The sequence below is a fragment of the Corapipo altera genome, unplaced genomic scaffold, assembly GCF_003945725.1.
Source record: "Corapipo altera isolate COAL_440 unplaced genomic scaffold, ASM394572v1 308, whole genome shotgun sequence".
In the NCBI taxonomy this organism is placed as follows: Eukaryota; Metazoa; Chordata; class Aves; order Passeriformes; family Pipridae; genus Corapipo; species Corapipo altera.
Window position 1 is genome coordinate 541,643 of NW_020884925.1, and position 20,768 is coordinate 562,410.

At 57.3% G+C, this 20,768-nt stretch overlaps 3 protein-coding genes across 7 annotated transcripts in view; 2 read left to right on the plus strand and 1 right to left on the minus strand.

Annotated features, from left to right (window-relative positions):
- Nucleotides 1–12,388, plus strand: part of CSNK1G1 (casein kinase 1 gamma 1) — an 82,037-nt gene extending 69,649 nt beyond the window's left edge. For 3 of the 4 annotated variants that reach the window (XM_027657720.1, XM_027657721.1, XM_027657723.1), the window contains 4 exons: nucleotides 274–381; nucleotides 3,794–3,900; nucleotides 6,130–6,153; nucleotides 9,134–12,388. In XM_027657720.1, coding sequence (XP_027513521.1) covers nucleotides 274–381; nucleotides 3,794–3,900; nucleotides 6,130–6,153; nucleotides 9,134–9,188 — 294 coding nt within the window. In that variant the 3' untranslated portion in view covers nucleotides 9,189–12,388. The remainder of the gene's footprint in view (nucleotides 1–273; nucleotides 382–3,793; nucleotides 3,901–6,129; nucleotides 6,154–9,133) is intronic. The other variant, XM_027657722.1, reaches the window with a different exon arrangement.
- A 1,427-nt stretch (nucleotides 12,389–13,815) lies between these two features.
- PPIB (peptidylprolyl isomerase B) lies at nucleotides 13,816–15,956 on the plus strand. Its single transcript, XM_027657726.1, has 5 exons — nucleotides 13,816–14,042; nucleotides 14,578–14,691; nucleotides 14,822–14,915; nucleotides 15,281–15,465; nucleotides 15,606–15,956. Exons 1-5 carry the CDS (start codon nucleotides 13,887–13,889, stop codon nucleotides 15,726–15,728), a joined length of 672 nt encoding a protein of 223 aa, XP_027513527.1. The 5' UTR covers nucleotides 13,816–13,886; the 3' UTR covers nucleotides 15,729–15,956.
- Nucleotides 15,957–16,116: 160 nt separating this feature from the next.
- SNX22 (sorting nexin 22) lies at nucleotides 16,117–20,640 on the minus strand. Of its 2 annotated transcripts, none has more exons than XM_027657729.1 (6): nucleotides 20,556–20,640; nucleotides 17,236–17,319; nucleotides 17,021–17,125; nucleotides 16,858–16,952; nucleotides 16,650–16,717; nucleotides 16,117–16,520 (listed from the first exon to the last, which is right to left on the minus strand). In XM_027657729.1, the coding sequence occupies exons 1-6, from the start codon at nucleotides 20,622–20,624 to the stop codon at nucleotides 16,435–16,437; spliced, it is 507 nt and encodes a 168-aa protein (XP_027513530.1). In that variant the 5' UTR covers nucleotides 20,625–20,640; the 3' UTR covers nucleotides 16,117–16,434. The 2 variants fall into 2 exon arrangements, with proteins under 2 accessions (XP_027513530.1, XP_027513529.1); XM_027657728.1 differs by having other exon boundaries at nucleotides 16,650–16,720.
- Between the last annotated feature and the right edge of the window lie 128 nt (nucleotides 20,641–20,768).

Here is a 20,768-nt window from a genome sequence, read left to right on the forward strand (position 1 = left end):
AGCTGTGGAAAGAAATAAGTTCTGGACTAGATCTTCCTCTTTGTTCATCAGCCAGAGGAGACAAAATCTACTCCAGCAGTGGATCACTGCAGCCACCACAGATGTAAATAACGAGGTGCACTTGGGAAAGGGAAATTCTAGCCCAGCTAGAAGTGTAAATGCCTTGCTTTTTGCAAAGAAACTAACTCACTAACCAACACCCTTTTATTTCTTCCTCTCTTTCACCTTTTGCCCTGTCTTCTGTTTCTCTCATGCCCCCGAACTCATGAGCAGGCGTCATCAGATCGCCGAGGAGAGTGGGAGATCCAGCCGAGCCGGCAGACAAATACCTCGTACCTGACATCTCATTTGGCTGCAGATCGACACGGAGGATCAGTGCAGGTACCTCTTCCTCCTGATGTGTTAAACACCCTGAATTCTCCTCAAATTACAGCAAGGTTGTGGTCCTGTCCCATACGTAACGCTCAGGCCATGGGTTTGTGGGATCCGAGCTGTGATGGCAACTGTTGATGTTACCATTTTGATGAAGCTTTTCCTCCAAGTGCTGTTTTGAACTCAGATTTGTCAAACTGAGGACAGAAAGCAGTGTGTGTGTGTGTGTGTGTGTGTGTGTGTGTGTTAGCAGGTCTGGTCTATAAAGCACCCTCTCTCCCATCTTGGAGGTTCTCTTGGGTGGTTTGAGCAACTGAAATAGAGTTTGTTGGAGATAATCCCCATTAATGTGGGAAAAGAGTTCAGATGTTCAAAAGCAGACCAGCACCAGTGTGAGGGCATGGTGCCCCCAAGGTGCATCTCTGGATGGTTGCACTGGAAGGGGATGTGTGACAGTTACAGTGTTGGAGGTGGCATTACCAATAAGTATTTTAATTCCTGAAAAATTCCTGTTTATGAACAAGGAATGAACAATGTCTTGAGCTAGACAAGCTCAAGAAGTGGACCCATGGGAATCTCATGCAGTTTAAGAAGACCAAGTGCTGGTGCTGCACCTGTGTTGGGGCAACCCATGGTATCGATCCAGGCTGGGGATAAACAGATGGAGAGCAGTCATGGGGAGAAGGACTTGGGAGTGCTGGTGGATGAGAGACTGGAAATGCCCTAGCCCAGAAACCCCTCGTGCCCTGGGCTGATCCCACAGCGTGGGCAGCAGGGGAGGGGGGATTCTGCCCGTCTGCACTGCTCAGGTGACAATTCCCCTGCAGAGCTGCCTCCAGCCCTGGGGTCCAACAGCACAAGGACATGGAACTGTTAGAACAAGTCCAGAGGAGACCACGGAGATGCTCTGTAGGTTGGAGCCCCTCAGCTCTGGAGCCAGGCTGGGAGAGCTGGAGGTGTTCAGCTGGAGAAGAGGAGGCTCCAGGGAGACCTTAGAGCCCCTTCCAGTGCCTAAAGGGACTCTAAGAGAGCTGGAGAGGGACTTTGGACAAGGGTGTGAAGGGATAGGCCAAGGGGGAATGGCTTCCCACTGCCAGAGGCAAGGTTAGATGGGATATTGGGAAGAAACCCTTCCCTGTGAGGGTGGTGAGGCCCTTGAACAGGTTGTCCAGAGCAGCTGTGGCTGCCCCATCCCTGGAAGTGTCCAAGGCCAGGTTGGACGGGGCTTGGAGTAACCTGGTCTAGTGGAAGGTGTCCCTGCCCTTGGCAGGGGGTGGGAACAAGATGAGCTTTAAGGTCCCTTCTAACCCAAACCCTTCTGTGATTCTGTGAAGTCCTGCCTGCTCAGGTTGTCACCCAGGCTCACTGAGGGACCTTCTTACACTGGTGCCATAGTAAGCTGGCTGGATGTGCTGGAGAGAAGGTGCAGGAATCACCCAAGCAAACAGGAACACTGATGTCGCTGCCTCTTTGGCAGAGGTTTGCTGTGAGAGCTCGCTTTGCTGTCAGACACAACACTCTGAAAATTGGCTCTGGTGAAATGGGAATTAGTACCTGGAGTGGGCCAGAGCTGAGCTGAGGACATGGGTAGTGCAGGATGTCCCTAGGGAAATGCAGATTAGGTTGAAATGTTTACTTTTTCCTGATACTTGATTGGGTTGAATGATTCTTTTGGCTCGATTAGTCATGTTCCTTTTTTCATTTAAAGATATTTTGCTGAGTAGCAGAGAAACAAAGACAAGTAGGAACTGATAAATATGTAGCTCTGATCTAAGACGTGAGCAGACAGGGACCTGGAGGAGTGTTCAAGGCCAGGCTGGACAGGGCTTGGAGCAACTTGGTCTAGTGGAAGGTGTCCCTGTCCATGGCAGGGGATAGAATGAGCTGAGCTTTAAAGGTCCCTTTCAACCCAAACTGCTCTGTGATTGTATGACTCCAGCACTCAGTACAGAGTAGATGTTTCTATTCATATTTCTTAATGTAAGGGGAATGGTTTCCTTGTAGCTACAGCACTAATGCAGCTACCTAAGCAGTTTATGAGCCTCCATGTGCCACTGTAAGCATTAAAATTCTGCTTACATGCAGCTGAGAACAGGAAATGTGCTGTATGTGGCTGCAGAGACTGGAATTGTTTCTCAGCAGACACCCCAGCTCGTGCTGCACCCTTGGGGGGGTCGGCACCTTTGAGCCACCAGTTCCTTTAAGGCTGAATTTGCCACCTGAAAATGAGGCAACAGCACATGAAAAGCAAGGAGGAAAATCAAAACCTTTTGGAAAATGGAACTGAACAAGTAGCTGAACAAAGTGTGGGAAGAGCCCTGGGAACAGCACAATTAAGCTCCAGCGTTGCAGAGTCGCGTGGGAGTCTGGAGAACCCGGGTGGGCCCACGGCATGATGAGTCTAGGAGAGGGGTGAAGAGAAGCCAGGGGGTTGTCACTTGAGGAGTGCTCTGAGCATCACTCATCTGAGCTGAGTCCTGACCCACCTTGGCAGGACCCACCCGCCTTGGGGCCTGGTGGGCAGAAACAGCAGCTGCTGGTAGGACTGAAGTGTTCAAAATGAGCATGGATGGATGTGCTGAGTAGTGAGGGGACATCTGCTGCAAGGGCTCCCTTCCCTTCATATCTGGTGGTCAGGTCATCCAGAGCCACCAGGAGTTCTGGGTAGCACCTTGACTCCCCCCTCACAGGAGATGCCTCCTTTTGCCTTGTAGAAAGGTGAATAGGAGGAGCAGGAGGGATAACCAGGCATCCTTACAGCTCTGGAGCCAGGAGCAGCTCCAGGTGCCTGTCCTAACATCCAGCTGGATTGTGGAAAGGCTAGCCAAACCTCCATCCCATGCAGGCTTCCTTGGTGGTTGTTGGGGTAGTGGAGCAGTGATTAATCATCCAGCTGCCACGAGCTGGGAGCTGGATGGTCATCACTGTAATGGAAATGCTGAAGTGAGCCATCATGGCAGCTGTGAGGCAGAAAGAGATGAGAGACCATGTCAATAGCTTTTGGGTGAGGACATACTTCCAAAAACCAGCTGTGTAAGGAGTGAGACTGGTGGCTCTGGAGTGGCTTCTGCCCATGGTGCTGCCAGGCAACAGGATCAGCCACTCACCTGTAAAAGCGTCAGGGTAAAACAATCAACATTATCCATGTCGTGCCTATGTAGGGCTGGCAGTGCTTACACCAGTGGCTACACTCCCAAAGTGGCCTCCCAAAGCCAGAACGACATGTGGTGGGCATGGGAGTGGGAATTAGGGAACAGTCCCCTTTCTGCTGCTCTACTTGGGATGGACCAGGCCAGTGACTGAAAGGCACCCACAGAACCTGAGCCTGCTGACAGGAGCAGACGGTTATCCTGCAGATTTCCCATTCCCACAGCATTCCTTGTTGGGGAGCTTCGTTAACGGGGTGTTCCTTTGTGTTTAGGTGGTGAGCTCGACCAACGGGGAGCTGAACGTGGATGACCCGACGGGAGCACACTCCAACGCGCCCATCACAGCACAGGCAGAGGTGGAGGTGGTGGAGGAAGCTAAGTACGTTTGCTTTACAACAGGCTTTCTACTGGTTGGTCATTAATCCTTCTCCTGGGAAGCGAGTGGGGATGTTTTCCTGTGGGAAAGTACTCGATGCTCGTGTCCCATGCCCTTTTCCTTGCATATTGCTGCTTTTGTGCATGGTGCCATCAGTGCTGCTGCTGCTGCTGCTGCTGCTTCTCTTTGACACTTGTCATGCCTGGAGAACATAACTCTTACTCAGAGCATGTCCTGCCAGGTAGATGGTGGCACAGATCCCAAAATACTGGGAGCTGATTTCAGGAATCCTGGGGAGTGTCCCCCTTTCCAAAGGGAAAACGCGCTGTGCTCTTGTGCTGAGAGTGTAGGAGTAGCACAGCTCAGTGAAGAGACTGTTGGTCTGAGAGTTGACACTTTATTTCTGGCTGTGAGAAGTGAGTGCCAAGTATCCAGAATGGTGCAAAAGTAACTCCTACAGGGATGGGTAGTTCTCCCTGTAGGTTGTCTTGGTCCAGCTCTGTGGAAGCTGAATGAGAGGAACCAGAAGCAGCTTGTGGGGGAGAAGGTGCTCCTGCTGAACTGACCTCTCCTGTAACTTCTGATCAGGAGTGAGAACAGATGTCCAGAGTTGTTGCGTTGCCCATTTTGGCCTCCTGTGCACACGTGCTGCTTCCAGCACCATTGTGTCACCTTTTGCATGATCCTCAACATGGCACCTTCTCTCTGCTTCTGAACTAGACCAGGTCCCTGGCGGGTCACCACAGAATCCTGGCGCTCCCTGAGCAAGGGGTCAGTGGAGCCTTTGAACTGGTCAGTGCTGGGACATGGCCCAGCTGCCTGGTTATTATTTGATTGGATGATACTGGTGCTGCTTGTCCCACATCGTTTGCCCCAACCTCTGTGGGCACTCCTGGGTGAAGAGAAAAACTGGCAGGTGCAAGGAAGGCTATGTGGAAGGGAAAGGTCCCTGGGTATGTGTCATCTGTGCTGGTTGTCCTGAAGGTCTTCTGTTCTTCTCCCTCGGGAAGCACCTGTGCCGGATCTTGTTTGCTGGTAGCTGGCCTGGCCTTGATCCCAGCAGTAGCAGGCACACCTTCTCCTCTGAGCCCAAGAAGCAAGCCTTGGATTTGGTGCAGGCTCCTCATCAGGCTCAGCAGGGTGGGGGAGATCTTGAGGTGCAGGTTGCAGAGTGGGCAACATTCCTCTTAGTGTGGCCAGCAGGGACCACCAGTTTGGCGTCACGGGCTCTGGAGTCCCCCCCAGGCACACGGCTCCTAGGATGCAGCACATTGTCACTCTTAACAGTTCTGATACAACAACTCAGTGGAAGGAAGGACCAGGAACACCTCCAGCCCATGTTCCTGCAGTGAGGTCAGTGTCCAGACCCCCCTCCATGTACAGGGGAGACATCAAGGCAGGTGGGAAGGAGCATGGGAGAGCTGTGCTGCCCAGACCCTGTCCCTCAGGGACATGGAGCTAGTCTGTCTCTCTCCATCCCTTGTTTGTGTGCTCCCAAATTGGTTTTGGCGGTGCTGGGAAGCAGAGCATAAGGTGCTTTGCACTGACAGCTTTGGGGTCTATTGTAATTCCCAAGCATAGTCCTCTTCATTCCGCTTGCCACAGGGAGCACTGGCTTCATCTTTCCTCACATCTGTGATCAGAAATCCCCTCAGGCACATGAGAAGGGCAAAGGACTTTGGGATTGTGCTCTGCAGCAAAGTGTGCCAGAGAAAGCTGGCAGGAGCTGGAGCTGGGCTCTGTGTTTTGAGACAATGTGCAAGAGCAGAAGGGGCTTTCCCTGGCATTCCAGAGGGCAGAGCTGTGCCAGTGCTTCTGCCTGTGGTGTGCTGGAGAAAAGCTCCTGATCCCAGACATGGATTCTGCTGGAGGGCTGATTCCCAGTGTAGATCCATCATCAGGCCCTGCTGTTGCTGGAGCTGCAGGGCACAAGAGCAGATGGTGGCCTGGAGTCGCTTTCTGATCCCAGCCCCAGATAAGAACCTGATGGGACCGGTACCTCCATGGCAAACAGGGGGAAGGTGGAAAACCCCTGGAGAAGGTGGCGGCTGTCAGCGGCACCACAGCGAGGGCAGAGGTGGTGTGAGGGCTGGGGCGGGCGGCGGGCAGGCCTGGTGTGTGTCTGCCTCTGCACTGCATGTTTGCATGGCTGCGGTGACTCGCTTCCATCCCACCTCTGTGAACTAATCGCTCTTTCTTCCTTTCTGTGTTTTTTCTCTACACTCTCTGTAGCTGCCTGAAAATGCTCAACTTGTGGTGAGTCCCTCTCTCCAGTCCACATGCAAGGGGGAGCGGACCAGACTAGACTGGGGTTGGCAAAACCAAACCCACCAAACCCTAAAAAAGCACAAAGTCAAAGCCAACCCAGAGCTGTTTTGATTTTAGGACCACGTGCAATACTGGGGAGGGTGTGGGCTGTGTCTGAGCGGCCACACTAGGCCAAGCAATTTGGCTGATCTCTGAACACATGGATGTAAAATCAGACTTTAATCTTTTTCCTATTTGGCTTTCCATCTCCCCCAAACGTTTATGTCCCTGAGCAGATGATGCCTGATGGAGTTGGGCAGAGTTGGGACCAGGCTTGCTGGGCCTCTTGCAGGAATTCCTCACGCAGACGATTATGGAGGGAAAACCCTGTGCTGGGTATCCTGGGGAGGCGGTCACTTCCTTGGAGAGTCTCCTCTGGAGAAGCACAGGCCAGAGAGGATGGAAAGACAAGACTATGGAGTCCTCATTAGTGACAGAGCCCCTGCTTGGAGAGAGTGGGTGGGAGGCAGCTCCTTTTCAGCCAGCTGAGGTGCAGGTGAATGGATGTCTCCGGGAAAGAAGGGATGGAAGGGTTGGGATTAGCACTGGTCCAAGCCCAGCTCAGGGCTTTATCAGGGTTTCAAAGCTGCAGCTGTAGCATCCCAGTCTCAGGTTGTCCCATGGAGATGTTCCCTCCCTCCTGCCCCTTGGGGAAACCACATACCCAGTAAGCAGGGGACCAAGTGGAGATTCACATGAGGAATTTGTATCTCAGGCAGGGCTGATGGGTGGGAATGACCCCAGAGTGAGGGGATCAGGCCCGTGTGCTGTGAGGAATGTCCTTGTTGGATGGGAGACTGACTGCCTCTGCCCTGCTCTCCATAGGCATCACCTCCAATACCTCTGGCATCTCTGGCTTCTCTGTATGTCGTAGTCTGGGGCTGTTCTCTTGGGCATCGTCTGCATGCAGAGAGATCACGTTCTGTAATTGTCAGCCTGCCTTATTCTTTTATTTTGGTGTTTTGCCTCTGCCTGTCTGAACTGCCAGGATTTCCTTTCCTGAACCCTTCCCTGGACCTCTGAGTAAGAGCCTAAAAAGACAGTCACAAGGAAAAGCCAGAAGTCAGTCAGCTCCCTTTGTTGGGTACCCAAGGAGTCGAGTGCTGCTCAGCCTCTTCTTCCCTTACCCGCTGCATGCAAAACCATCACTCGTGCATCCTCCATCCTCTCTCCCCATGACCTTCCCCCTTACCCACCATTGCCCATGTCATGAAGGAAGGTGGCTGCTGTGGGAGAAAAGTACTGCAACAGGTTAAAGCAGGAGGAGGGGGCAGATGGCCTGGGACAACAAAACACAAAAGCTGTCCTGGAGTGGGGGTTCCAGCCTGGGCCAGGGGGGCTGCAGGTGACACACACACCTCAGGGTGGGTGGGCAGTGATGGAGGCTCCTGCAAGAACAAGGGCTTGGCATTTCTCCTCATCCCACCTCCAAACTGGGCCTGGTCAGGAACCTTGAGACAGACCATGGACATTTTTCTCCTGGCCCTTAGTCCGTGCGGTGGGAGGAGTCCCTCTTGTGGGCCCTATGGGGGCTCTCCCACAGGGTTTTGTGGCAGAGATTTGCTCTCCTCAACAGACAATCCATGCTCACAGCGTGGTGGTGGTCACCCATCACTTTTGCACCCCATAGAAAGGCTCATGCACCCAGGGACAAGCACCTTCGGGATGCGAGTAGGAACGAATCTGTTCCTCCAGCTCTGATAGGATGGAAGTGTAATGCCACCGTTCCACAAAGGACCCAGCAGAAAATAGTTTGGAGAAGTTGTTACAGTGGTTTTGAATGTTTTTAGTCTGTTGGTAACAGATGACTGTGGGAGAAAATGGTCTTTGCATCTTCACATTTGCCTGCCAGAGTTCAAGAAGTGTTTGGACAACGCTCTCAGGCACACAGTGGGATTCTTGGGGGTGTCCTGTGCAGGACCAAGAGCTGGATTCGATGATCCTTGTGGGTCCCTTCCAAGTCAGGATCTTCTATGATTCTGTGGTCTACTCTGACTGCTTAGCTAGGCATCCCTTCCACCAGCCTGGAAGAGCAGTCTTCCAGCATCACCCAGACTTCTCCAGAGGTGGCTGTCCTGGCACATGGAGAAAGACACGTAGCTCAGGAGAACTCGCACAGAACAAGCACCTGTGCAGAGTATTCCTGGCAATGGGCTGAGGGCAGGAAGATAGATACACCTTCAGCACCAAGGGATTCTGTAGGAAGCCAGCAGGACTATAGGATCTGGGTGACTGCTCCCAGTGTATCCCATGGGGAACCCATCACTCCTCATGGTGCAGCTGTGTTGGGCGTTCCTCTCCCCACTTCAGCCTCCACTCTCCATCCTTCTTGCTTCCCCTAATCCCTGGGCTTGTGCACCTCCCTCGCATCAGACGGGGAAAGAAGCAGGGGTTCTGCATCCTGGCACTGAGCGATTGATCTGATGTGGAAGCTCTGGTGAAAGGTTCAGTAAAGAAACCTGGTCTCAGAGCCAAGGTCTCTTTGGAACTTGTCTTTTTAGTGAACAGTGTTGAAAACCATGTGTCTCATGGCTGGGAAGAGCAGCCAGGGCTCGCTGTCCCAGTCCACTTCCTCTGTCGGACAGAGGGAACAGAGCACCTGGATACTGATTTACTGCTTTCCCAGATGGCTCCTTGTGTTCCTACCCCCATAAAGCCTTGGGAGGGAGAAGCCCGGCCAGCTCGGGGGCCTGGTGGTGGATCCCCTCACCACATGGCTCACTGGTGGTCTCCCAGTCTGGGCTGGTGGGATCACCATCCACCAGCCCCTGCTGACCATTCCAGGGGCCGAAGGTGTGTCCGGGCCTGTCGAGCAGAGGTGCTGTTGCATGTGGCCAACACAGGGACCCCGGGGCGGTGTGGACTTCCTGGGGTTGCCGAGACTTGGTGCCGGGCACGGGGCTGACTCTCCTTGTCCTTTGTGTCCCAGGTGCTGCTGCTTCTTTAAGAGGAAACGGAAGAAGACGGCTCAGCGTCACAAGTGACCGGTGCCTCCTGGGCCTTGCAGGAACCACCGCGCCTGCAGCTCCTGCCCTGAATCACTGGAAGGGGCTTCTCTTTAGGGGGGAGGAGGAGGAGGAGGAGGCAGAGGAGGAAGAGAGAAAAACAAAACAAAACAAAAAACAAAAACAAAAAAAAAAAACCAAGTGACATTTTAAACCAAAAAGAGAAGAAAACGTTCCAAAACAAACCACTCTGAGGTGGATCTGCTGAATGGTCTCCCTCGTTCACTCCAAGCCTGAAGCTCCTTTTGGGACCAGGACTGTGGCTGGCTCAGGTCTTGGTCGCCCTGGGAGGGGGGCTGGCTGGCTGACCCTCCTTCCCCTTGTTTACGGCGAAGGCATCGTTCACACAAACCTGAGGACTGTGCTTAGTTCCTGCTCACTTTCCTCCCCTCCCTCCCTTGCGCTCCGTGCTCCTCCATCCTCCTCCCTCCTTAATTAAGTGAAGAAATCCAATAGGATTGATTGGCTGTCAAGAGGGCAGGAGGATGTGAGGCAGGCAGGAGAGTTGCTGGGAGAAGGGCCTGACCGCTGCAGCAGGAAGAGACAGGTTCCCTCTGCGGCTCCTTGGGAACAGTTACACTGTAATGTGCAAGCTGTGAGAAATTTGCAATCTACTGTTCCAGTTAGGGTTTTTTTTCTGGCTCCCTTGACACCTCCCTCCTCTGACGGTAACAGAGCAATGTGGATTGTTTTAAAGAAGCTGACGTCGTTGCACTTTTTATTATTTTTAGCATTTACAGATGCACATTGTATCTGTGGATCTCTCCGTGGCCGCGCCAGCGCAGGCAGACATCCAGCGGGGAAGACGGTGGATGCACAGAATGCCCTCGAGTGGGGATGTCCAGGACCCTCATGCCAGGCTGGGGCTCCCAACGCCCGCCTTGGGGCACACGCTGAGGAAAGCATACTTGAATTTCCACTCACCCTTCCTAGCTGCCGGTGAATGTCCCTTCCATGGTTTCCTATGCTGTGCCTGACCAAGCTGGCCGGGAGACCCGAGGCCGTCACCCAGTGTTGGCAGGAGGGAGTGGCATCGGCTTTGCTGAGCCAGAGGAATTTGTGCTGGTTTAAGAGGTAGATCTGGATTGAGGTTCCTGGGAAGCAGCCGTTTCCCGAAGTGTGGGCAGCCAGGCAGCATTCCCAAATCCCTCTGTGGGGTGGTTGTGAACCTTCTGTGAGAACACCTTAGCAGGAGCAAAGCTTCCCTGACAGGGAGAGGATACTTCATGCCTTAACACTGATCCCATTTCCCGATGGTCAGATAGGTTTGACTGGAATAGCCTTTATGTCCTCTCCATGAGCATGGGGCTGGGCGTGGGGGACACTGTTCCACCCCCGGAGCAGCCACGGTTCTGCACCACTTTGAGCCAAACCAATAGCAAGAAAAGGGCTTGGGGCACTCTGCATACCCGTAAAAAGAAGGAAATCTTGCCTCCTGCTGCAGTGTTTCCCAAATCAGAGGAGGCGGAGGCTGCCCAGGGGTTCCCAGGAGGTGTCAGGGCTGTGGGAGAGCTCAAGCAGCTGTTGGGAACGTTGTGAATAAGCTCCTTGGACTTAGTCTTTCGATATATGACACCAGACCAGACAGGGACTGTTCACTTGAGGGACTTGTTTGTCATAAACTCGGGCCTGGCTCACCCCAAAATCCTGGAGAGCGTGAATGGAGGAAAGGGAGAGACTAGATCTCATTATCTTTTATTTGTTTTAATGATGATCTGCATAGCTTGGAGTTCACAGAGTGGCATTCCCAGGAGGTTCAGTTCCCCAGGCTGGGTAGAAGTGGGTGTAGAGGGCAGGAGATCACCCCAGGCAGGGAGCTCTGGGCTTGCTCCTCGTGCATCCCTGAGACAGGCAGGACACTGGTTAGAGCAGAAAGGCCTCACTCCTCACCGGGATCCCCCTGGGGTGTCTCTTGGCCATGTTCTCTCCATGCCTTATCCCAAGGAGCTCTCAGCTCACACGTGCACCCCTTTCTCCCTTTGCAAAGCGCTTTCCTCCAGCCATGCTGTGGGCCAGGGCAGGAAGGAGACAGGAAAGGGACCCCTCACCTCCCGCCGGGACATTCACCCTCTTGTCCCCTCCTGCCAGAGGGAGGACAGGGACCGTGGCCACGTTCTACCTTTCTCTTCCCAAACTCCTCTGCTGCCAGGGGCTCCCAGGAGCCCCAAGTCTGTCTCTGGCATAGGCATTCCCCTCTCTGCTGTAGGAAACCATGGTTTGGTGTCTTGGGAGGAGGGTCCATGGGGATGGGAGCTCCTCGGGAGCCGCCCTGCCCACTGCAGATGGAGCCAGGCCCTGAGACACTTCTGTTGCTGCCCTCCCAAGCCCCACTAAGTGCCTGTCACCAGAACTCGATTCCTTCTGCATCTCCTGCCGTGTTTGGTCATTCCTCGCTGCCTCCACTCAAGGAGCAGCTTGTAGTTGCAGCATATGTAAGTGTTTGCAGGGTGAGGGAGGGCGGGGGGGAAAGGGGCCATCTCAACAGGTTTCGTTCTTAAATGTTTTTGGTTTCTTTTGTTTCAGTTTTTTTGTTTGTTTTTTTTTTTTTTTAAGTGAATGTATTTGATTGTTTAGAAACTTTCCTGACCTTGGTTTTAAGTGGGTTGGTTTGAAAGCTGTTTCATGGTGACCCACTACGGCTTCTCTCCAGAGATATGATGTTCTTTTAATCCTACGATGATGTGTTTGTAGGGGAGGACTGTCCCCCCACGGCATGCTGGTAATGCTCACTTGTACCAAGCCCTCTTGCACTATAATCGTACGTTGGACTCTTCAAAAAAAAAGAAAAGGGCAAAAATGTGGGGTGGCTTTTTAACAAAAAATTAAAAAAAAAAAAGGCAAATAAAGCAGGTTAACAGCAAGTCCCGTTCTTGAGGGAACCGCTGTCCCCAGGGAGCTCAGAGGTGACGAGGAGATGCAGCCAGACTGAGCCAGCCATGCTGTGGTAGGACGCAGGGCATTAACCTGGGCAAACCCTCCTCTCCTTGCTGGGAGCGGTCGGAGCGGGGAAGCCCTGGGGTTGGAGGGGAGGGGGCTCTCTGGGGGCTCCCTGGGGGTTGGGCTGGTCTCCGACGTGTCTCTCTGCGGCTCAGCCCGCCAACGTTGCGATGCAGTCTTCTGAGGTATCAAGTGAGATGATTATTATTATTATTTTTTTTCAATAAAACATTGCACTGCTGCATTGTTCTCCATGAATAGATGTATTTATTACCTCAGCCTGAGCATGGTGCTTGTGTTTTGTCTTCCTTTGGCTCTGCTGGGCACTGAGCCCTCTTTGGAGGGGATGGTGCAGGGGGTGGGACCTGGCAGGACCCTCTCAACAGCTTCATGTTGAGCTATGGTTTGGCCCCACAGAGCTTGGCCAAGGCGTGGTGGGACTGATTTCCCTTCTGCCTGTGGCTGCACTTTGCCAGTTCAGCTGTCCTGGGTAATGGGATGCCTTGTCCTGAGGCAGCCCTTGAGAGGGACCACAGGAAAGGGGTGCTGGGACCTGCCTGCCTCACCTCTTCCCCTGGCAAGACTGAAGAGTGGGTCAGGCTGTGGGATAAAAACTGAAAAAGGGAGTGAGAGAAGCCCAAATTCCTCTTAAATAGCAGGAGTGACCAGGCTGGAAGCACACAGGAGTGACTGTGGTGTTGCAGCTTAGCACCATCACTGAAGATGTCCCTGCCCATGCAGGAGTAGGACTTTTAAAGGTCCTTTCCAACTCAAACCGATCTGTGATTACAAATCCTGGAGTTAGCTGAAGATGTGGGGATTACATTTTTATTTAGTGCCAGCTCTGGGTCGGTGTCAGTCCCCCAAAAGACAAACCTCAAAGGCGAAGTTGCAGGTTCTAAGGGCCAGGGAGGAGATGCTTGGGGTTTGTATCCTTGCCAGAGCACACGTATCCCAAAAAGCAATTTTTGGGAACAGACAATGAGAGCTCATACTAAAAAAAGCTACATTTAAGGCTAGGAAGTGGGGGGGAAAGTGTCCCAAGAGTGACCCCAGCATGGAGCAGGTTCCAAGCACGGGAACATCTTCGTTCAAGTGCTCTCCCTGTGTGGGGACAGTGACAGCTGCTCCAAAGGTGCTGTTTGGCTCTCGGGTGGCATCTTTATAATGCCGTTCTGCTCACTTACACTGACTCGCAGCCATTTGGTTGCACCGGGGCACGGCTCGGCCTCCCGGGGGGATCGAGCGCTCCTTTGTCTTGGCCGCTCAGTGTCCCCCTGCCCCTGGGGACACCGGACCCGGGGACACTGGCACAACGGACACCAGGGACACAACGGCCCCGGATCATTGGCTCAAGGGGACACCGGACACAGTGGCCTTGGGGACACCGGCCCAGGGGGATATACGGACCTCGGGGGGGGTCACCGGGACACACCGGCCTCGGGTCACGGGCCCCGGCTGCCCTCACACCCCGCCCTCCGCTCTACGGCCGACATTGGCCGCCGACACCCCTCGGCCCCGCCCCCTTCCCGCCTTCTTCCCTACGGCGTCCAATCATCACGCCGGCCCCCCCTTGAGGGGCACCTGGGCGCCCGCCCGCCCCCGCCCGGCCGGAAGGCCCCCCCCCCCCCCCCCCTCGCGGCCGCTGTTGGTCGCGCCCGGGCGGGCGGAGCGGGCAGGCGGCAGCGAGGGCGGTACCACCTCGCGGCGCGGGTGGGGGTGCGCGGCGGGCGTGGCCGGATGCCGGCGGCGCGGCGGGCGCTGTGGCCGGGCTGCGAGCGGCGCAGGATGAAGGTGCTGGTGGCGGCGGCGGCGCTGGGCGCAGCCCTCCTGCTCCTGCTACCCGCGGCCTCCCGCGCCGACGAGCGCAAGAAGGGGCCCAAGGTCACCGCCAAGGTCGGGGGGGGGGCCGGGCCGGAGCCGGTGTGGGGGACGGATGAGGCGGGGGAGGCCTGGACGGGGTTGTTGGGGTGAGGGGGGCCTGGATGGGCTGAGGGGTGTCTGGGGCTGAGGGGGCCCGGATGGAGGAGAGGGGAGGGTGTGGTGGGAGGCCGTGAGGGAAGAGGGCTTGGGAGGGGCGGACAGCTGGGATGGGGGGGTCTGGAATGGGCGGAGGAGGCCTGGGGGCAACTTGGCCCAGCCTGGGGGGAGCTGAGGTGGGGGAGGCCCAGCTTGGAGTGAGGAGGAAGGACCGTGGGGTGAGGAGGGCCTGGATGGGGTGGAAGAGGCCTGGGCTGAAGGCCTGGGTTGGAGGAGCCCAGCTGAGATTGTGGGGTGAGGGGATGCAGGCAGGGAGGCGGGGGAGACTGGACCCAGTGAGATTTTGGGCCTTGTTGGACTGGGTGAGTGGGGGACTTTTGGGAGGTGGGTTGGCCCAACAAGGTGAGTGTGGCTCCCGTGGTGTGCCCCTAACCTTCCTGCACCCCCCAAGGTGTTCTTCGACCTGCGGATCGGGGAGGAGGACGTGGGCCGCGTCGTCATTGGACTCTTTGGCAAGACGGTGCCCAAGACAGTGGAGAACTTTGTGGCATTGGCCACCGGAGAGGTGAGGGGCCCACGGCCCCCTGGGCCTCACCGACCCCTGGGAGGCTCCTACTGACCTGGGGCAGTGCTGGGTGCAGGGAGCTCTGGGCCATCCCTTTGCCTCACTCCGTGTTCTGCCTCCCCACTTCCAGAAAGGATTTGGCTTCAAGGGCAGCAAGTTCCACCGTGTGATCAAGGACTTCATGATCCAGGGAGGAGACTTCACCCGCGGCGATGGCACTGGAGGTAACTTGGCCCATGCCAGCCCATGGATCCAGCCACTGTCTGGGAGTGAAGCAGAAGCCACGTTCCCAACAGCTGCCTGGCTGCCCTGGGACCAGTGTGGAGCTGGAGCAATGTAGGAATGAGTGGGCATGGAGCTCATAGAGACCTGGCCTCAGAGCAGAGCTGGGTGCTGGGGTAACTGGGGTGCTAGGAGCCTCCTGCTCTGGTCCCTGGGGGCATGACCCTCCTTGCCATGGGGGGCTTCCAGCTCCCTCCAGCAGCCCATAGCTCATGGTTCCCTGTGGCATTGGTGTTCATCCCCACTGTGGAAGTGCTCGTTCCCCCATCACCATCCCCCAACGCTGCCTTTTTGTCCCCACCCTTAGGAAAAAGCATCTATGGGGACCGTTTCCCTGATGAGAACTTCAAGCTGAAGCACTATGGGCCGGGCTGGGTGAGCATGGCCAACGCTGGCAAGGACACCAATGGCTCCCAGTTCTTCATCACCACCGTGAAGACACCGTGGCTGGACGGGAAGCATGTGGTGTTTGGCAAAGTGCTGGAGGGCATGGTGAGGGCCCAGGGGGAGAAGGGGGCCTGGGAGAGTGGGACTGGGCAGGTGCATGGGCTGGGAGGCACCTGGAGAGGGACAGGGGTTGGCCAAGCTGGCTCTGCCTGTGTGTCCCACTCTCACACCCCTCCTCCACCCAGGATGTGGTGCGGAAGGTGGAGAACACGAAGACCGACAGCCGGGACAAGCCCCTAAAGGACGTTGCCATCGTTGACTGTGGCACCATCGAGGTGGAGAAGCCCTTTGCCATCGCCAAAGAGTGAGGGACCAGTGGGGGTGGCAGGGCCAGCACCGGGGACCTGCTGGGGCATGAGGGGGCCAGGGGCCTGGGGCTGCCCCGCTCTTGGGGCAGGGGAGCAGCCACGGGGTCCTGCTGTGTCCCACTGCCCAGGCCCCTCTCCCAGCCAGTGGGATGGGGCACGGGCTCCTCTTCCATCACTTTTGTAAGAAGCACATGCTCCAATAAATGTGACCAATGTGTTTTTTAAAGAGCTGCCTCTCTCCTACCTTCAGGGGGGTGCAGATCCCTTCCCATCCCTCACCTGTGTGCACCCCTCAGCCTTCCATCTCCCTTCTTTCACGTCCCATCCAGCTGGGAGCAGTGCCACAGTTGCCCCCAGGTTTGCTTCACAGAATTCCACAGCACAGCACTTTGCCAGGCAGTGAAATCCAAGAGATTTATTGCACCAAAGCCCAGATGCAGAGGGGTTTTCCAGCATGGTTCATCATCCAAAGGCTCCAACCACAACCCCAAAATATCGGGAAGGCAGAGCTCCTACTCTCTCAAAAAAGGCACTTTGGATGGTGGTGGGAGAGCAGCTGTGGCTCCCACTGTCCCCTTGGGTTCTCCCACCCAGTTTTCCTGCCCCAGTCCGGTGTGGAGGAGTCATTTTCACCCCAGAGATCTTTTCCTCACCACTGCAGCCCTGGGAGCTGGGTGGGTGCCTGGGAGCCTGGCATTCCAGGGGCTCAAGGCACTGCCTGGCCGGGGGTACAGCTTGGGGGGAGGTAAAGGCCTTGCAGGACCCCTGTGAGGACGGCGTTGGGGAGCAGATCTGCAAGGAGATGAGAGAGCTGGAGCAGCTGGTTCCCTCCTGAGCCCCATTAAAGGAAAAACATCTTTTAGGGACCCAGGAGAACCTTTTGGAGGTTTTGGGGACCTTCTCCGTGGTCCTGCTCCTTACCAGTGTCACCTGGCCCCACGTATGGATCAGAGCAGAAGCTGATGACAGGGCGCTGGGAAGGCAGGAGTCTGCTGCCATGGGAGAGGGGATATCAGCCCCTAGCCTGTCCCCATCATCCCCAACCCTGTGTCCTGGGGTACTTCGCACAGGTCGGGGGGATGATCCCAGTGCCATACGGGATAACCCTGGTACTGGCAGAACTACTCACGAGGGGCTGCTGGCCTTGGGGTCTTGCTGGCACCGCCGCACCTTCAAGAAGTCCAGCACATCCTGGGGCAGCTCCTTGTTGTGGTACAGGACACCCTACCGTGGCCCAGGACAGGTCAGCACCCCAAAAAACCCACCCCCCCCCACCGCTGTGCGCACCTCACCCGCAGGTAGAGCTCCAGGCCCTGCCGGCGCTGCTCCAGTGCTTTGGGCATCCAGTGGGGGACATGGCGTGGGGGGAAGTCAGGCACCTTGCAGGTCTTCTTGATCTGGGGTGGAGTGTGGAGGGCATCAGGGCAGTACGGGCCAGGGAGGATGAGGCTGAGCCTCCTCGTGTCCCCTCCCTGTGTCCCCTTCCAGCAGAGCCAGGGGGTCTCACCCGCTTGTGTAGTGCCTGGAACTCGCTGTAGCGCTTGGTCACCGTGTGCCGCCGGCCATCGCACAGCACCTCCACCCGGAACACCTGCAAGGGGGGCAGACCTCATCAGCCTCATCCTCACCAGCCTCATCATCATCATTCTCACTGGCCTCATCGTCGTCACAATCCCCATCATCCTCACCGTCCTCATCATCCTCATCCTTACTGTTCTCATCATCTTCACTATCCTTATTGTCCTCACCATCCTCATCCTCACCATCCCTATCATCCTCCCAGGGAAGGCAGGAGCCCCCAGTTCACACACACACTCCCCACCTGGGGTGGTTACTCGGGAATCTTTACCCCCTCCCACTGTCCAGGACAGGCAGAGACCTCCAGCCTCTCGGGTAGACTCCCAAACCTCCGGGGCAGATGAGGTCACCATGGGAGCAGGTAGGAACTCCCAAAAGCAGATGGGACACCCCCTTCCAGATCAATCAAGAAGGTGTGACAGCCTGGGGTTGGTTTGATATCCCACCCCTCACCAAACCCTAGGGCAGTCAGGACCCCTGGGGGCTGGCAGTGACCTTCACCCCCTGGGGCATGTGGTGACACCAGGGAGGGGCACGTGGGGACCTCCAGCTGCTGGGATGGGGAAAAAAACCACCCTTCCCCAAGGCAGGTGAGGTCCCTCCCACCTGGGGACAGTCATGGACCTCCACCCCCTGGGGCAGGTAGGGGACCCTGCTCTTTCCCCATGTGGCCAGAGGGAACCCCCAGACCAAGGGTTCCCCACCCTCCATTCCCCAGGATCAGTGGGAATCCTCCAGCCAGGGACACCTAGTGCCTTCAAGGGTGAAATGTCCCCAGGCAGACACCCCTGAGGACATACAGGGACCTCCACCCCATGGTGCCACAGGGGAACCCCTGAGCCAAGATACAAGGGCAGAGGGCCCACCTCAGTAGGGAACCCTGTGGGGCCCCCTGCCCAACACCCCCTGGGCCAAAGACCCCTGTCCCCTCCCTTTCAAGGGCTGTGTGTCCCCCTTCCCAAGCAGGGATCCATGGGGATCCAGTTGGGGACCTCCACTCCCCCAGGCAGATGGTCCCATCCACCCCTCTCTCCCCACTCCCCCCCTGCTCCCCTAGACAGGTGGGACCCCTGAGAGCCAGTAGGACCGCTGGGAGCAGGCAGGAACCCCCCAAACTCCTGGAGCATGTGGGGACATTCAGGTGGACATGTTAGGACCCCACACCCCCCTCCACCATTCAAGGCAGGCAGGGACCCTCATCCCCAGGGCAGAGGGGCCACTCAGAAGCAGATAGGGACCCACCAACTCCCCGGTGCCAGAGGAACCTCCCCCAGGGCAGAGGGACACCCCCTTTTCAGGGCAGAGGGTGTCCCACTCTCAACAGAGTCACAGGGCATTTGGGGTCCCCCAAACTCTGGGACAGGTGGAGACAAAGCCCATCTCCCTGGCAAATGGGAACACTCTGTGGGGGAAATGGGCAACCAGGAGCCAACAGGAGACACCACCACCACCACCAAGGGCCAGCAGGAATCCCCCAGGTCAGCAGGAATCCCCCCCTTTCAAACATAGAGGGTCCCCAGGCAGGAACCTCAACCTCTGGTGACCCCCCAGGACAGAGACACCCCAGTGACCTCCTCCAGCAAGGATGAGGGGGGCAGCTGGGGATCTCTACACTGGGGTACCTCAGGCAGGGAGGCACCCTGGGGACAGGGGGGGACATCCAACCTCCTGAGCAAAGGGGGACCTTCCCCTCCCTGCCCCAGGATCGTCATCCCCAAGGGCAGATGGGGACACCCAGCTACCCCATGGGGACAGAGGGAACCCCTCGGGCCATGGACCTCATGTTTCAGGGGTAGAGAGTGCACTGGCAGGGACCACCCTCCCCAGACACTTGGGGGAAGGACACACCTGCATCTCAGGGGCAGAGGGGGTGACAAGGACTCCCCCCAAAAACAGAGGGGACACACTCACCAGGGACACTTTCCCCACCCCTTCCATGGGTAGAGGGGCTGTGTCATTTCCCCTTACACCCCTGCCCGGCAGGGATTCCCTGGATGCAGGCAGGGACTGCCACTCCTGGGAATTTGGGGACATCCTGGTGGGGAGGGGTGGCACTTCACGACATCCCACCCCCGGGGCAGAAGAAGGACACACATGCCTGGGGCAGATGGGGGTACCTGAGGACAGATAGGGACCCTGCTACCCCTCTGGGGCCAAAGGGGATCCCTCTGGGTAGAGGGTAGAGGAACACCCCCAGTTTCAAGGGCAGAGGGTGCCCCCGGCAGGGACCCAGCACAGGCAGAGACCTCCAGCCCATGGGGCAGGTGGGGACTCCTCAGGGAGCACTTGGGGACCTCCCGCCCCTGGGGCTGTGGGAGACAAACTCCTCCCCGGAATACGTGGGGTTTCCTGTGGGAACTTGGGGACCTCCAGTCCCAGGGTGGGTGAGGGCACTCCGGGCAGACAGGTACCCCCCCCCCCCAGGGGGACAGAGGGCCGGAGCAGGGACCCCTCCTTTCAAAGGTAGAGGGTCTGTGCCTCTCGCCGGCAGGGACCCCTGGGGGCAGGCAGGACCTCCACTCCTGGGGCAGGTGGGGGACCCCTGGTACCTTGAAACCCTGGGGCAGGAGGAGACAAATTCCTCGGGGGACGGGGGACTCCAGTCCCAGGGGATGTGGGGGCATGCCGGGAGAGACGGGGACTTCCCCAAGAGGGCACCCCCGGATCAGCTCCCCCCCCCCCCCACCACCACCAGGGACCCCTGGGGCAGATGGGTCACTCCTGGGGACATTTGGGACTTCCAGACCCCGGGGCAGAGGGAGACACGCCAATCCACCCTCCCCGGACAGATGGTAACCCCCACCCACGAGGGCAGAGGGGACTCCCAGACCAGGGACACCACCACCCTCCTTTCAAAGGTAGAGGGTCTGTACCCCACCCCAGGCAGGGACCTCCACTCCTGGGGCAGGTGGGGGACCCCTGGGGACATTTGGAGACCTTCAAACCCTGGGGCAGGAGGAGACAAATCCCCGGAGCGCGGGGGACTCCAGTCCCAGGGCACGTGGGGCCATGCCGGGAGAGAGGACCCCCCAGCAGGGACCCCCGAACCAGGCCCCACCCCCCTCCACCGGCAGGGACCCCTGGGGACACGCAGGGACCTCCACTCCCGAGGCAGATGGGGAACCCTCGGGGACAACTGGGGACCTGCAGACCCCGGGGCAGAGGGAGACACCTCCCCGCTCCACCCTTCTTGGGCAGACGGGGACCCCCGTGGGCAGCCAAACCTCCACCCCCCGAGTCCCCGCTCACCGTGTGTGCCCTGTCGGGGCTGCGCGAAGCCGCCGCGGGTTCCGCCGCTGGGATAGAGACGGCGATCATGGCCCGGGGGGCTGGGGGGGCCGCGGGGCGGGGAAGGGCTGCGGGGCCGGGGAGGGACCGCCCCGAGCGCCCACAGCGGGGACACGGCCCCTAAAGCACACCGGGGAGGGTCCTGCGACCCCACATCCAGCACAAGGGGAAGAA